Source organism: Solanum tuberosum, unplaced genomic scaffold, assembly GCF_000226075.1.
Source record: "Solanum tuberosum cultivar DM 1-3 516 R44 unplaced genomic scaffold, SolTub_3.0 scf00542, whole genome shotgun sequence".
Taxonomy (NCBI): Eukaryota; Viridiplantae; Streptophyta; class Magnoliopsida; order Solanales; family Solanaceae; genus Solanum; species Solanum tuberosum.
The window spans coordinates 123,889-141,587 of NW_006239465.1; the positions used below are offsets into that span (position 1 = coordinate 123,889).

The 17,699-nt window shown below is 34.5% G+C and overlaps 1 protein-coding gene and 1 pseudogene across 1 annotated transcript; both read right to left on the minus strand.

The window, feature by feature from the left end:
* Positions 1-218: 218 nt before the first annotated feature.
* On the minus strand, positions 219-1,865 carry LOC102603707 (protein EXORDIUM-like 5). Its single transcript, XM_006365244.2, has one exon. It carries the CDS (start codon positions 1,599-1,601, stop codon positions 543-545), a length of 1,059 nt encoding a protein of 352 aa, XP_006365306.1. The 5' UTR covers positions 1,602-1,865; the 3' UTR covers positions 219-542.
* Positions 1,866-11,923: 10,058 nt separating this feature from the next.
* LOC102579083 (tuberculostearic acid methyltransferase UfaA1-like) lies at positions 11,924-17,699 on the minus strand (annotated as a pseudogene).

Genomic DNA, 17,699 nt, shown 5'->3' on the forward strand with positions numbered 1-17,699 from the left:
TTGATATGATAATGATATCACACTTTTAAATATCAAAAACGAAAATTGTCAATCGAATTTTAAAATATCATACCATATTGTATCATGTTGAATTCTATGCCACATTTTAATAGGCAACTTATACTACACGATTCAAATTTAATCATTACTTCACTGCGGACACCGCATGAAAAATCAAAATAAAATAAAATATTGCACTATAAAATAACGAAATAACTGTTTCTAATAAAATTAACTTAAATGTGTATTAGGAATCACCAAGAAATTTAATAAATATCCTCTTTTTACATTGGTATTACGATTTAATGGAAAATAAATCCACAAAAAAAAAAGACTAAAATAAAAATAAAAATAAAGTAATAGCAACTCCCAAAAGGCCAAAAACCAGTCTCTGAACCATCTTCTCCATTTCTTGCACCGCGCACAGACAGAAAAATTGTATAATGAGATTTTACTCTGTTTCTGTGCTGTGCAATCTCCATTTTCGCTTTATTTGGAGTTTTTTAAGCTAATAATCTACAGATATGAGTCTCCATTATTCATTAGTCCATCGCATTGGGACCAGCACAAGCTTTGAGAATTGGGCTCCAGATCCACTGCACCAAAAACTTTCTTCCTCTTCTTCCATTCAAGTTGTAAGTCCGGCCATCTCTGTCCTTCATTACCTGCCCCATATACCCTCCACCGCCCCCTGTACCGTACAGCCCCTCACACAAATCACCGATTTCCGTCGGAGCAACTGGGTCCTCCCCTGCATACCAAGCGTTTACTAATGGATTTGACGATAGCTCAGCTAGTTCGTGACCTATAACGCTTATCATCCCGTCAACTCCAACGTCACCGTTTGGGGATTTCAATGCAGCAGGTCCATTTCCTCCCATATATCCCGGAACAGCAAATGGATATGCACAGACTTCAGGGCATTGCTTACCGGAATTCCCAACCCAAGCGTAGGGAAGCGTGTAACCGACTTTTGATGCGAAGGTGAAGTAGTGAAACCCACAGACAGCGCGGCAGAAATCCTGCATCGTTACGTCAACGGAAGTTAAGACGAGGTAGATTCCTTTCTTGTGGTCGACTGTAAAGGGTTTTGATTTAACAGCTTCGGCAATGACGTCTTGAATTGAGAGACGGTTGAGGTGGGTACCTTGGGAGTATTTACGATCGGAGTATTCTCCGGCGATGAGTACAGATCGAGAAATGTTAGCTCCGGTTTGATCGGTGTATAAGGAAACGGTGCTCCACCACTCAGCAACTGAAGGTGAAGGCGCAGCGCGATGATTGAAAGTGGAAACGGAAAGAAGGAAGTCCTTAATGAGGAGTTGCTGCGACGGTGCCCATTTCCCGTACCAAATGAGGTAAATGTTGATCGGAGAAGAAAGAACTGGACCCATATGGTAACGAAGGTTTACAAGGTCTGAAGAACCTTCAAATTTCTTGTTCGAAGATAGTGTCCTCGGAGGGAGTTTTGGGTTGAAGAAATTTGGGTTTTGGAGATCAAGAGTTTGTTCAGTAGGGGATCCATTGTTAGATCCAAACTGAAGGACGATAAACAAAAGAAACAGATTCAGTAAAGTTCCATACATTACGAAAGAAGACATAAATGGAAGAATAAGAAGAGTGGGAGCGTTGAGGGTAAATGGGTGAGGAAGAAGAAGGGGTGGGGGCAGATTATATAAAGAGGGATTTTATGGGGTTTGGGTTTAAGGAGGGAAATTGGCTGGAGACAGCTGCCATTGTTGTGGGCTCCAAGCACCACTCCTCCCAAAAGGCTCTTGATTCCCTTGTTACTTTCAGAATATATAATCCATCTAGTTTAGACATTCAAAAATTTGGCTGATTGATGGAACTTGATACCCACCAGACAAATTTGGTCGATTGATGTAACTTGGTATACTCTATTTGAAAGAAAATAACGTATGTATTAGCTTTGTGTATTATAAGTATTTCGCTTAGTACATTTTTTCAGCTTATGTATAACTAATGTTTGTATTACTAATATATTTTATTGTGGATAGATTTCTATGTATTAGTAATGCAGTGAGTTTTAATACATATATTAGCATTAGGGTTGTGTATTGATCGGTTCAATTTGATTTTGAAGTTTTATCGATTTGACTTATGGTTATTGATTTGTAGACATGCTAAATCATTATAGAACTATTGAGATATTGGTTTATCGGTTTAACCATTAAGATTTAATACAAAAAGAAATCATTGAAAAACACTTAAAATAAGGGAGAAAAGGCCCAAAATAGTCCCCCATCTTTGGGTTAAGACTCAAAGTCATCCTTGAGTTTTCACATTTGAGCATTAATAGTTCCTCATGTTTGCAATATTGGTGCACTTTTGGTCCTCCTTCAAAATTTTTGCATATTTTTTAACATTGATTTTATTCATAAATTTTATGTATGGAATGTTTAATCGTTATTTTATATATTTAGTAGAAATAATAACTTAATGTGAGAGATTGTGAGAAGAAAAACACTTTATTTTGTTTAGTAGAAATCGTATTGCAGGTAAAGTTGAGAGGTTCATCATGACGATTTCACGTACAATAGTACAAATTTTTCTTTTCTTGCAATGTAATATGTTAAAATGTTCTTAGTTTAGCTGCAGTAATATTTATACTCAACAGAACAATGTGTTCTTCTTCTCACATTCTCTCACATAGAGTTATTATTTATACTAAATATATAAAAAGACGATGGCACATTCCTTACATAAAATTATGAAGAAAATTAATGTTAAAAAATAGACAAAAGTTTAGGAGAGGACCAAAAGTGCACTAATATTGCAGACATGAGTGACTATTAATGCTTCATGTGAAAATTTAAGGATGACTTTGAGTCTTAACCCAAAGATGAAGGACTATTTTGGGCCTTCTCTCGAAATAACGTAATGAACCAAATGAGTCATGCACATGAGTTGACAGATTGTATCATGCTCAAAAGCAAAACACTCGCATTGTAGAATAATTGAAAGTTTGAGACTGCCAGAATTAAAAGAGTAAACTTTAGGTTTAGCAAACATAAAAAATATATTTATGTTTGCTATGACTATTAATATGTATATTTCGGTATACTTATACAAAAAAATCAATTGTATAATCTGTTTCGGTATACATATACAAAAAAATCAATTGTATAATCTGTTTCGGTATACATATACAAAAAAATCAATTGTATAATCTGTTTCGGTATACATATACAAAAAAATCAATTGTATAATCTGTTTCGGTATACATATACAAAAAAATCAATTGTATAATCTGTTTCGGTATACATATACAAAAAAATCAATTGTATAATCTGTTTCGGTATACATATACAAAAAAATCAATTGTATAATCTGTTTCGGTATACATATACAAAAAAAATCAATTGTATAATATGTGTTTGATTAAAGCGAGGAAGAGAGAAAGACAAAAGAAAACTAGGCAGGGGAAAGTCTGTATTTGTATAATTATAAGTGTATAGAACGAAAATATATGTATTTGTATATACAATTTTCTCTCACTTTATACAAACACAATTTATACATTTGTGTTTGTATAAAGTGAGAGTGGTGAGTGAGAGTGGCGAGCGAGATTCTCTGGGGGAGAGAGGTGAACAAAAATATATGTATATATACAGTTTTCTCTCACTTTATACAAATACAAGCACATTTTATATATTTGTGTTTGTACAAAAGTGAGAGAGGGAGGGAGCCAGCGAGAAACGAGAGTGGCGAGCAAGAATTTCAGGGAGAGAGGCAAATGGCAACAGTTTGCTACGAGTTACAATTAAATCAAGTTGTGGTTATAGCATTTAATTTGAATTAATTGTTTGCTATTTTATACAATTTTCCCATAAAAGTATGAAACTAAACTCTAAGTCAAGGATTTTATATACTAAATTGTATAAATATAATTATTTAATTTACTATTGAATTATTGGTCATATAACTCGTTAAAAATGTAACCCAATAATTAAAAAAATTAAATTATTACCATAATCGCTAAATCGATAACACATTATAAACCAACAAAAAAAATCAGGGTTATCGATTTCGGTTTGATTTGGAACAACCTAATTAGCATTATTAAAGAAATAATATTCTCTCAAAACTTTTTTCACATCATTTCTACCATATTTGTGGAGAGTATTTTTGTTAACAAGTATTATTTTAAAAAATTTATGCAATGCATACTCTTTTTAGTACACCAAATCAAACACTACTAAAAGAAAAATCTCAACATCACCAATACACTATACTTTGTGTCGTTTGCATGCATTAATTTTGTATACTATTAGTATCTTGTTTGGTATACTTTTTTAGCCCATGTATAATTAATCTTTGTATTTGATATACACTCTATTTGTGTAGTGAGGTGTGTAGTATTAATTAGTGGTGGACGCAAGATTTTTATTCAAGGGGTTCAAATATAAAAAGTAAAAATGCAAAAAGGTTGATTAAAAGGAGCGCAGCGTCGAAAGACAAGATTAATTTTAACTAACTAAATTTTAACTCGTTTTGTCATGTTCCATTTAATATTTTTTCCTACTTATGTCTTGCTTCATCGAACCTTTTTAAAATCTATTGTGCTTTCAGGGAAAAAAATACAGTAGTTATTTTTGAGTTGTAGCAAAACTTCTTTTCAAAAGCTGAAACATAACTTTCTCTAAAAGCAATTTTGAAAATTTTGGCCAAGCACAAATTTGATCTCTAATATTGACGAGAAAAAAATTGAATTTATTAGCCAAACACAAAATATTAATCTACAAAATAATTTTTTTGTGAAATCACTTCTGATAAAAAGTACTCCTCATAATAACAATTTTTATAAATTTGGTCAATCTCGCTATTAATTTTGTTGTTTTAACGTTTTAAATATATTTATTACTAGGAACCTATTATTATTCTATATTATATCCTTCATAAAATGATATAGATTTTTTTACATAATTTATATAAATATTATTTATGAAAAAAATCAAATGTTATACTAATTAATACTCCATCTGTCCCAATTTATGTGACACTTTTCATTTTTTGAGAGTCAAATAATTTTAGTTTGACAAAAAGTTTACGCATGGAATTTTCAAAAATTTAAATGAAATTTATATATTTATAAACTATGTAAAAAATACTATAAGTCAAAATAATTAAAAGATATATGAAAAATTCATAGGTCAAAGGAAGACTTGTTTGAATCTTGAAATTTAGAAAATGTCACATAAATTAAAACGAAGAGAATATCAACTTTTATTAAATTCTCATCAAACTTCAACTCAATTTCGTATAAGCTTTAGTGATTTTGTATGGATATTAACCTTTGTATAATCAAATCAAACAACCTTTTGAAAGTTGTGGGCTAGGCATTGGAAAAAGACAAAATTAAAACTTATAACTAAAAGCTCTGGGGAAAGACAAAATTTAAGCTAAAATTAAATATAAGCACGATTAGCAATAATCGAACCTGGAACCTTGGAGTCATTTTGAGCACTGAGCTACGCGTCACAGTTGTGTTGAGAGGGTTCATTTTATAATAGATATACTCATAAATAACAATTTTAACCTTATATAAACAGTGTATTTTTTTAATTGAGGGGGTTCAACCGAACCCCCTTCCGTCCACCTAGGTCCCCCTGGTATTAATACTATGAATTTTATGTGTTAATAAGGGGTTTATTTGATAGAGTGTACGTATTAGTAAAACTAATGCATACATTAGTTTTGTGTATTAGTAGTACTTTATTTGCTAGACCTTTTCAAGTTATGTATGACTAATGTATTCATTCTATTGTGTATTAAAGAGTATATTACTAATACCATGAATTTTTAGAAATTAGTAATGCAAAGAAATTTAATGCTGCATTAACTTTATTAAAGACCCACTTACCTCTCAAATCCTTTTTTAACATCTTTTCCATCATAATTGTTGCCTATATTTTTGTAAATATTTTTTTAGATATAATGCATGTTATTTTTAATACATTAAATTAAACAATGCGTACAAAATCATTTATGTGTTAATTACAAGTATTATCAATGCAAGCATTAATAATACACTATATGTAGCATTATTTTTATACAATCTATCACTCGACTCATGCTAGAAGGATTTTTATACACTCTACTAATTACAAGGATTTCAACACATGCATTGGATTAATGACATAACTATCCCTCAAATCCTTCTCAAAATATTTCTCATTTCTCAAAGCTAAAGGGTGTGGGAGTATTTTTATAAACAAATATGCTTTTAGATAAACTATGTGATAAGTCCGAGACTCATTTAGGGCTTTGTTTTGATAGTTTTAGTGTCCTCAAATGTCTAATTTATGCTCTAAACTAATGTTAAAGTGTTGATTTGTAGCTATGAAGGCTAAGGATCAAGGCAAGGACATGACCAGACAAAAAGGAACTAAAAAGCTAAAGAAGTGAAGAAAAGCAATCTTGGTGATCGCCAAGACCACTCGACAAACCGCCGAGTGACTCTTTAGCTCACCCAAAGTTCCAGCGTGCCAGCTCTGGGGAGAAAAATCAAGTTGGCGAAAGAAATGGACATTCGGCGAATCGTCGATCCACTCCGCGATGACAACCTTGATCGCCTAAAGTCACAAATCCCTGAGGACAACTGACTAATGCAAACCAGCGATGTATTGGAGCAAGCGGCGGATCGCTGACCTGTTCGGCGAAGCCCGACTTATCTCACCCAATGGCCTTTCAGGCCATATTTTGGGCAATTATAAATTGGAATTTTAAATGAAATTTGAGTAGTGACTGCCAGTTCTCTCCAAGTTATTGCAGTTCCCATTCTAGAATTAGAGTTTTTCAGTTCTTCTTGTAGACTTTGAGCGTTTCTAAACCTAAGTTTGAGAATTTGCAAGTGTGTTTCTGAATTTCCTCAATTTGAATCATTGTAAAGACTTGGGAACCTTTACCTAGATCATGGCGAATATATTTGGTAATCGTTTCTCTATTCTTATGATGTGCAGCTAAAACTCAAATTCTTGGAGTATGATAATGTGATATGGACTGAATTAAATTATGGGTATTGATTATTATTGATTTACATGCTTAATTGAAGTGGGTTTAATTGATAGTTGTGTTTTAAACTAAGAATTGTAGTTGCAAATATAATTCGAACTTAGAATTTTGGCTTGCTTAAAAAAGAGGTTTTAGAATCAAAGCTTTCAATTGATCATTGTAGTTATTGGGTTGATATGAGTTTAGCTCGAAAGAGTAAATCCTAATCTTGATTCTACCTATCTAGCTCGAGAGAATAGAAGAATTAAGGTGTGGGGTGTTCTTATTTGCTAAACTTGTTGATGTTCGAAAGAAATCACCTGATTCGTGATAGTTGTTCGAGAGAAAACTATCTCACTTATAGTCTAGCCTACCCACTGATATTTAACTATTTATTAGTAGTTTCAATTACCCATATAGTGAAATTTGCCTATAATCGATCACATCCCGAGAACTCATCTCTATATTGTTATTTCCTTAGTGTTTGATTGTGTTGTAGCTGATAATTACAAATCCAAACTCCCCATCTGACATTCGTTGTCACCCCTATAGATTATTTGAATGTTTTTGATAATTTCTATTCCTATAACTAATTAGACCACGTTTGCACTTAATAATTGAATTTGAACACGTACCGCTCCTTGTGGGTTAGACCCCAACCTTTCGTTAGGTTTTATACTAGTTAACGATCGTTTACACCTACAATTAGATGAGGTGTACTTGAAACGTTAATCACTGTACAAAACTTGTTATTTCTAATGCATCAAATCAACATCATATAAGAAATAATGACAACAGAACTAATGTAAGCATTACTAATTCTCCATATTCAGCATTATTTTTATACATTTTACCAAATAACTCATAAATGGATTCTGAGTATAAAAGTGAAGAAAACTATGAATGGTGTATATAACAACTACAAAAATATCTCAATACAATTTTACAAGTGATAATTGGATAGATACATTCATTCTTTCAATGTTTTTTCTTGCTATAATGATGATAGTTGTCTTTGAAGGACTTTTGAGTACTCATATTGTTCTTTCTTTTTATCGTGAACAGTACAATGATGGTTATTATATTGTCTTTTGTCATTACTATGTTCATGCACATTATGATTTTGATTTAGATTTTGTCTTTCATATTAACGCAACAGGCTTCGAACCCAACCTTTAATTAAAGAGGATTTTTTTTTATCCACCGACCATAACTCTCGTTGGTATGATTTAAAGTTTTTAATGTAGTTATTTCTTTCATTCACTTTAAATTTTGTATGATTTTTAAGAAATAATAATTAATATGAATATTATGATAACAAACCTATATTAATTAATGTATAGTTTCAAATTTTGAAAATTGATTTGTATAGTTTTACACGACTATAATGTTATTGTCACGACCCGATTTCTTAAGTCATGATGGCACCTACTATAACCCACCAGTAGGTAAGTCAACCCGTAATCCGGAACAACACGTAATGGGTCTGAGGGTAGAAACTAAACAAGAGTAGGCAAATAACAATATACACAAGCGGAAGCAAACCAAAACATAAATACAAATAAAGATCCCTCCCAGAACCTGGAAGTCACTAGTACAGAGCTACTAACAAAATGAGTACAAGTCCCAAAAGTGGACAACATAGACTGGACTGTCTCGAAAGGTAAAAGACAAGTCAATATATACAGATGGAGACTGAAATAGTACAAAACGTCGTGTGCTCACTCCAGTCTCCGGATCAGTCTGCTCCAAGCTCGATCAACGCTGGCTACTGGTGCCCGGACCTGCATCACGAAATAGATGCAGAGCGTAGCATGAGTACCAAAACAACCGGTACCCAGTAGGCATCATAGGCCGACTGAACTTGAAAAGTAAAGCCAATATGAAAAGAAGGAATAATACAAACCGAAGTCAAGAACTAAAATCTAACTAACAATGGAATGTACACGAGTGTACAAAGAACTAACTAAAGTAATCTACAAGCTAACTACACCTAACTGAGCCCCCATAAGCCCATAAGGTACACTCGTGCGCAAGTTAAATAAAAACCCGAACGGACCCCCATAAGCACGACGAGTACACATAATAATTATAACTAAAGAGAATTGCATAAATGAACCTAAGAACGAAGAACATCGAACCAGAACTTCAACCCTAATTAGTAGAATCTGACAGTACGGAGGCCGGACCTCGAACCGGATGCTCACCAGAAGTACCTAAGTAACCAATCACAAGTAGCAAGTATAAGAGGCCAGAACTCTAGCCGGATGCTCTATATAAGTATCTGAGCAATAGAGGCCGGAACTCTAACCGGATGCTTTATATAAGTAACTGGGCAATAGAGGCCGGAACTCTAACCGGATGCTCTATAAAGGTGCCAATGTAGCTGTTAAAAGAGTCCCAATCGATCCATACTCATAAATGTTCGTGAAACGCCGTCCACACATAGACAATCAATGAAAGTCCTTGAAACCAAATCGAAAACCAAATTCAAATCGCTAAGTAGAATTAGTGTCGCCGACGTAACTCGTGAAGCCGTAACATCGAGAAAAATAAGGATAACTAAAGTCGGAGCAAGCGTATAGCCTAGCTAAGACCCAATCTATCAGACTCAAGTCTACTACACCAGTCTACAGGGATCTAAGTCGGCCGAGCGACGTCGGGGCAAAACTAAGGCCTATCAGATCCGAATCATGTATTTCTAAGGCAAGCCCTAGTAAAACCTAAACTAAGGCCCAACATGCTTCAAATAAATAATAATTAAGCATGCAAGCACTCCACATAGCGAGGAGGGTCCATTAATAACACAAAGCATGCTAATAGTTACCCGATAGTTCCCGAAATAGGCCGAAAACATGATTTCTAATCACCTATGCATGATTCAATAACTACCCAACCCAAATCCCAACTAATCAACGTGCATTCACATTTTCGAGTTCAATCTAAGAGAGGAAAACCGTAGCCTACCTGTAGGCCAATCACACGAGCTCCAAAATCACTTCTCCGGAGCTTTCCCTTTCCGAACGTCCTCGAAACGCTGCCCCGCTATCAAAAATAGGATCACAACGTTATTACAGTCGTTTAGACACTAAAATCACAACAAACGGAGACGGGTCAATTTTGGAGTCAAAACGGGAATCGTGGGACCCGCGCTGGAAATTTCAAAATTAACCCCAAAAGTAAGTCCTAACCAGTTCCCCCAGCTCATGTCCCAAAATGGGACACAATTCGGGGCTCGGGAACAACACAATATCAACATGCAACTAAAACCCAAATTTTCTCAAAAATTAGAAATGGACAGCAGTTGAATCAGTGTATTTACCAGAAACTGGAGATCTACAGTAAAATGCGACAACACCACGACGTTCTCCTAGAAAAATCACTCAAGATAGCCTCAAAAATCACTGAAATTGGACCTAAAATGGCTGAGAAAACAAGTGTCAAAAATCTTTCAAAATCAAGCTCACAAAAGGGTGCGGTAGCAGGTATTTTTCGAAAATTACCTCAAACGGGGACTCCAAATAACTATCCGAGATCACCAACACGTTGTCCTCGAAAAATCTCACAACTTTGCCTTTTGAATCGCCCAAATCGGTTGAGAGATGAGAGAGTTATGAGGGTTTGAAGTTTTGAAAAATATGTTGCTGTTGTTCTGCATTTATTGCAGAAAATCTGCAATTTCCCAAAAACTAAAAACTCCGACGGTGTGCTCCGAACTCGTTCGGAACCCCGTGCACGCAAACGAGATATGCAATCATACCAAATTCGATATTCCAAACTCAACGACGCAGTCGAAATTTCCATCAGAGGTCATCTCAATAAAAAGTGGATCCAACTTCCAAAAGCCATTTTAAGTCAAAACCCACAAAAGGGCTCGGAAGGATATCGAAAACCTCCCGACACGACAGAAGGGACAATCTAGACCAAACTCGACATTCTGAAGCTAAACCACGCTGACAGAATTCTCATCGGAGCGCGTTTAATCAGAATGTTGACCAAAGTCAAACTTAAGCCAAATTTCAATGGCTAAAATGCCTAATCGCACCGACTCACACTGAAAACCTCGAAAGTCATGGCGACCATGCTAATAGCCTAAAATGACCCTTTCGGAGCTTATGGAATCGTCAGAATTGGATTCCGATGTCATCTTCTTGAACTTTTGATCGAAAATGATCGTTCAAGGTTCATAAGCTCCAAAACACAAAAACTCGCACCAAGACCAAACGAACGACCAGGTGACCGAACTGTCAGTCCCAGCAAGTCATAAATGACTTGGAGTCGCTATGGGGACGCTCTAACCGACACACAGAAGGCAAGACACAGAAATAACCATGAGGATCATTACAATTATATAGTAGAGGGGCATGGTCCGTGCTAAGCACGCATGGTTTCAATTTCTTTTTGTCACAATAACAATACAACAATACAAGCAAACTATACACAACACCGACCTTCTTGGCTAAACCGCTGAAGTTAACATTAGCAAGACATTTTTGTGCTTGTTTACATACTTGAATGAAACAGAGAATTTCTTTACGTAAAAAGAAGTCTAAGATAATTGCAATTGAGTTGCCTATTACACCCTATCTTATCCATAGTTTAGAAAGTTCAAGTTTGCAATATTTATACCGTGCATAAACTAACTTCACTCTTCATCTAGTCATACGGCGCGAGCACAATCCAACTCATTCTTATGAGACAAATGATTCAAGTAAAATTTGCAAAAAGAGAAGATCAAGTCAATTTACAAATGTTAGAAAAATGCACAAATGAAAAATCTAGTAAATTACCAAATATAAGCACATAATGCCACATGTATGGCTTTTAAAAGAAAAAACTCTAATAAAGTTATTACATTATAATAAGATTGAAGTTGTTGATCCACAAAATTAAGAAAGGGCAAGTGACATTACCTAACAATCACTTGATCAGTTGTTTTACTTCTCAAATTTGGTGAAACAGTTTCCACATTCATAGTAAAAAAAAGGGAATATACCTGATAATCTCCGAGCGTGCGCGTTTTGAGTCCAGCAGCACAATAGTCAAAGTAGTACTCCCATGTCCTGATGAACTTGTCATCAAATCCCAAAGCATGGATTTGGCTAGTGACAATGTTATAGATAGTCAAGTATCAGAAGTTGGAATTGATCAAGCTACAAATGAATCATGAAGAAATCGAGTTTACTCAGCAGAGAAGGCTAGTTGTGGACTTATATTGGCTTTGTTACCTTTTGTTATTCAGAAAGTTTTTTCGCCAATATCTCAGTGTTTGATAGTAATGAACTCCTATATCTTTCAGGTGCACTACACTGCATTTATGTCATTTATCAAATACTTCTGAAAGATTGACAAGCACGTATGCTAGTGCAAAATCACAAATCAACTCTTTGTTACCATAGTCTAGATGCAGCAGCTATGGCTGATGTTACTCGACTTAATGCAGTCACACATCCACCTGGGAATATATACTCTTCCATGAAGCCTGCGCTGTGCCTGTGCTCGTCATACATCGGGTTTGGCACTGAAATGAACTAAAGAAAGCCAACACTTGTAGAAATCAATACAAAGAAACAAATGCAAGAAATAGAAGGGAAAAATATAACAAAGTGAAAATAAATGTCGTGTTGGAAGAAGATTAACCTTCCTTAGATTTTTGTAAGACAAATTAATGAAATTATCTTAGTTCATGTATTAGCAAGAGAACTTGAGTGATTTGAGAGTGCTCATTCTCTCTTAATTTTCTAACAATTCAACGAAAGAAGTGAACAAAGATTAAACTTTGATTCATTACCTGCAGAACTAGAAGCCCATCTTCTGTCAATGCTGAGTTGCTGACTCACAACTAAAGAATTCCCCTATGAACTCTGACCAACATGTTCTAACACCTCGCTGAAAATGATTATAGTACAATTATAACACTGGCTCAACATGTAATGTGTAATATAATGTGTACAAATGTTGATGGATAAAAGCTCACCATACTATAATATTCTTGTCATATTTATCCTTATTTGGCATTTGGCGATAGTCACATAGGAGAAGTGTAATTTGATCCTGTGGAAAAATTACTGAATTGAAATATTAATCTATACACTAGCTCTAAAATTACCCAAATTTGACTTCAAGTCTTAGGCAGATTAGATCGTCTCTTGCTAATCATATGTTAGCTTGTTCATGAGCTCTTTATAATTTGCCTCAGTTTATAGCAATTATACTGTCGTACAAGCTTCATAGACATTGTAGTACTATACCTGAAGACCTGCTTGCTCAACTCTCAACTGTGCATACTCCAGTTGCTGCTCGGAGAGAGTTATACCAGTATATTTACATCCTGTTTGCTTGACAACTTCCACGACATAACCTCCCCATCCAAATTCAATCTCTAAAATGTGATGTTCTTTGCTAATTTTTGCCTAAATAAAATAGAAGCAGAGTCAAATTTATGTAGAAATTGGTGACGACTTTTACTTAGTTGATGACATAACTTTTCAATGAGAACAAACATCTTTCTCAGTTGTGATCTTCATCCTCACTCTACAAAAAATAAAAAATAAAATTAGATAATCATGCAATGAGATTAGAGAATAGGACGGAAACTTAGCGAAACATAAATAAGAAAAAAATGGCAAGCATTTAAAAGTTTGAGAGTTAACCTTGAATATAGCACATGAGTATAACATTGTCTCATCCATAAAGAGTGAGAAAAGTTCATTACTCCGGAAAGAAACAATTAATACCACACCGCTTACCATCTTTACAATGGCATCCCATTTTACATCATAGCAACTGGCAAAATCATGATTTAGTACTTCAATTACCGGGTCATAATGACGAGAGATATTCCGAAGAGACTGAGTAAGGGTGTTTCGATTTGAAACATGTTTGTTAGAACATGAATGAGTTTATACAATCCTATTAGAATAGGAATAGGTTTATACAATCCTATTTATAATAGGAATAAGAATACAAATAGGAATATGAATAGTAAATAGTATCTTACTTGGTAAAGGATTGTATTCTAGTGTTTATAAATAGGGTCTCAATGTAATAATGTAAACAATAACAATTCAATAATATTCTTTTCCTATATTTCTCATTTGGTATCAGAGCCTCTACGATCTTGGTAGAAAATCAAAGAGTTTCCGCTGCCGGCGGGTGGCTATTACTCATATATGTTACCCGCCTGGCCAATGATTACCGTGTATCTTTCATGTGATTATTCTCATATCTAATTTGTGTAGCACCGTGCCATCATTCCGGTGACTACTTTCTTATATTTAATTTGTAAAGCACCATGCCATTTTTCCGGTGACTACTTTTTCATATTTAATTTGTGTAGCACCGTGCCATCCTTCTGGTGACTACCTTTTTTTGTATATCTGATTTGCGTAGCACCGTGCATCTCTCCAAACTACTTTTCATATTTAATTTGTGTAGTACCGTGGATTTTTCCGAACTATTTTCTCACATCTGAGTTGCACAACATCATGTGTCTTTTCAGTGACTCCTCAGATTTGTATTTGCATAGTTCCATTCGTCTTTCCGGGACTCCTCAAATCTGATTTGCGTAGGGTTGTGCCATTATTCCAACTCTACCCATATAATTTTTCTTTTTCAGTAGGGTCGTGCCATCATTCCGACCCTACCCATATTATTTCTCTTTTTCAATGGGGTCGTTCCATCAATTTGAACTATCCTATATAATTTCTATTTTCTAGTTGGGTCGTGACATCATTCTGACCCTACCCATATAATTTTATTTCTTAGATTGTGACCACTTTTAGCCATCAAATCTAATACTCCGGCATAAGAGCATATTCCGACCAGTTTTTCGGTGACTTGTTTAATATCAACTCATCTATTGATTTCGACATGATCTATATACTTTATACTAGATTTTGAGCACTTTGTTGCTTAGGCGGAGTTTAGTAGCCTTGTATGTCGATTATGTGAGTCACTCTATGGTATGAAACAATCTTTGCAAGTTTGGTTTGGGTAGTTCAACACTATAATTTTATCACTCTGTGTTTTATCGGCATTATGCATCTAATTTAGTATTTCATGAGAATATTAAGCACATTGAGATTGACTGACATTATGCATCAAATCCAGTATTTAATGAGAAGACAAACATATTGAGATTGACTGTCAATTTTGTGAAGTCGACTGATCAACTTGCAGATATCTCACCAAGCCCCTCATTGGTCCTCGTATTAATTACATATTTAACAAGCTAGGTACATGAATTGTATGCACTAGCTTGAAGGGGAGTGTTAGAACATGAATGGGTTTATACAATCTTATTAGAATAGGAATAAATTTACACAATCCTATTAGAATAGGAATATGTTTATACAATCCTATTTATAATAGGAATAGAAATACAAATAGGAATATGAATAGTAAATAGTATCCTACTTGGTAAAGGATTGTATTCTAGTGTCTATAAATAGGGTCTCAATGTAATAATGTAAACAACAACAATTCAATAATATTCTTTTCCTATATTTCTCACAATGTCGAAAGAAATATTTTGCAGATAACAATGCTGCTATAAAAAGCAGTGGTGTCCACCAGCCTCCAGAGCTACACGACGTGATGATCAACTTTAACATATGAACAAAAGTTTGTGTTTCTTGATCTCAGTCAGTAAACTATTTTACCTCTTGGCAGATTCTTTCAAATCTCTGTTGGCAATAAATATCTGCAAAAAAAACCATGAAGCTAAGAACCCGACAAAAACTATTCACAAATATATCGAGTCATTCCTCACCATGGTAAGATTAAGAAGACCTTCATGCTTATCAACGAAAGAGAAATACCCATGAATAAAGGCATCAACAAGGCCTATGACAGCTTGAGTTGCAACCTGTAAGATATGTTACAGAATTTGTCAAAATTAAGAAACTTTTCATTATTGTTTCGGGTTTAATTTTTTAAGAAATTCCAATTTATCTTCCATTAAAACTGCATACTATGAATTCTAAGAGAAAATTTCAGTGAGCATTTACTCTCTATGCCTTGGAAGGTGAAAATTGTACCTCCTTCTTCCAACAAGCTATATACCAAAACATATAAAGTTACTAAATCCAGATATCTTTAATTATTAGAAAAGAAACTCAAAAATTTCCGAGTAATAAATTACTATCATCTCTCACATTATGCATCATGTTTGAATGTAACTTTTGAAAAATCTAGTAACAATGAGGCGTGCTCCAGTTTTAGGTCAGGTTAGTACCATATGCTTGGGGTTATCTAAAATACCAAGCATGCCATCTGCAGCAACCACACCTACATGAGGGGGACCAAAAGGTAGACAATCATCCAAATGAGACTAGAGGGACAACAAAAGCTGGAAATCTATTGAGCATAAGGTGATATTCCAAATTATTTTTAGAGTAAAGTGATTCTTAAAGTTAAATTTGTTGAGCTTTTATTAGTAGTAGTACTACCTTTAGTCCATTCGCATGGAAGCCATATCCTGAAAGTATTGAAACAAAAATAAAGAGTGAAACACAAGGCGGAAAACAAAGTTTGTACACTAAAAGAAAGCTAAGACTAAAATCAGAACAACTCAAGCTACAAGTGTTACCAGTAGGTTTCCTGTGGAAGCAAGGCAATGACTAAACCTATACATTAGCTAGCCTGTTATGATCAGTTGCTTGCATCAAGTATGAATGGAAAGAATGAAGAGTCAGAAATGAATGAAGCATTCTTTGAAAAAAGAGTAAATAGAAACGTAGTCATTTTATCTGTGAAGAGTCATTATAATCTCTACAAGTGTTACCAGTAGGTTTCCTGTGGAAGCAAGACAATGACTAAACCTATACATTAGCTAGGCTGTTATGATCAGTTGCTTGCATCAAGTATGAATGGAAAGAATGAAGAGTCAGAAATGAATGAAGCATTCTTTGAAAAAAGAGTAAATAGAAACGTAGTTATTTTATCTGTGAAGAGTCATTATAATCTCTTAACAGATTCAAACTTATAAACTGCAATTTCCAGGACTAATGTAGAGAGCTATAAAAAGTCTACAGAAAGACACTTTATTGTTTCATACTGTAGGTTCTGCAAATAATTTAAATGACAATAGTAAGCGGTGCAAACTGCAAAATCCTTCCAGTTGCAGTTAAAGGAACTGGTTCTGTAAATTCAACATAGTTGAAGTCTAATAGCTGACAAACACGATAGTAGGTTACAAAGGAACATTTATCTTGAAACAACTCTCCATAAAAAGAGATATATACCTTGATATTATCCACAAAACCATATTTCTCTCTTCCCTTCAATTTGATGTAGCTCACATGAAGCTGTTGATGCAGCAACTGAGAGGACTGGGTAGCGTGTTGTCCACTTAAGCAACATATGCTCTGGTGAGTGATGAGGATCAACAGTTACTAGATAAGGCAACTTTGAGTCACCAAGATTCTGTAAATTTAGACAGCTCATAAATTAAGAGAGCAGTTACAAGAGAAAAAACTCTCCACTACAGAGCATTATCTTTTACTTTCTATAGAATGTCCTAAAAATCACTGGATAACACACCCTGATTATATTGAGCCAATATGTCACACATCCTCTATTATTCATGGTTTCAAGAAAGTTACAAGCACTCTATGTTGTCGGGTTGTGAGGCAGGAATGTTTTGTCACAATGAAGGAAAACATCATTGTCACAGAGGAAGA

Coding starts and splice junctions, on each gene's coding strand:
- LOC102603707 (XM_006365244.2), bottom strand. CDS start 1,601: ATGTCTTCTTTCGTAATGTATGGAACTTTACTGAATCTGTTTCTTTTG.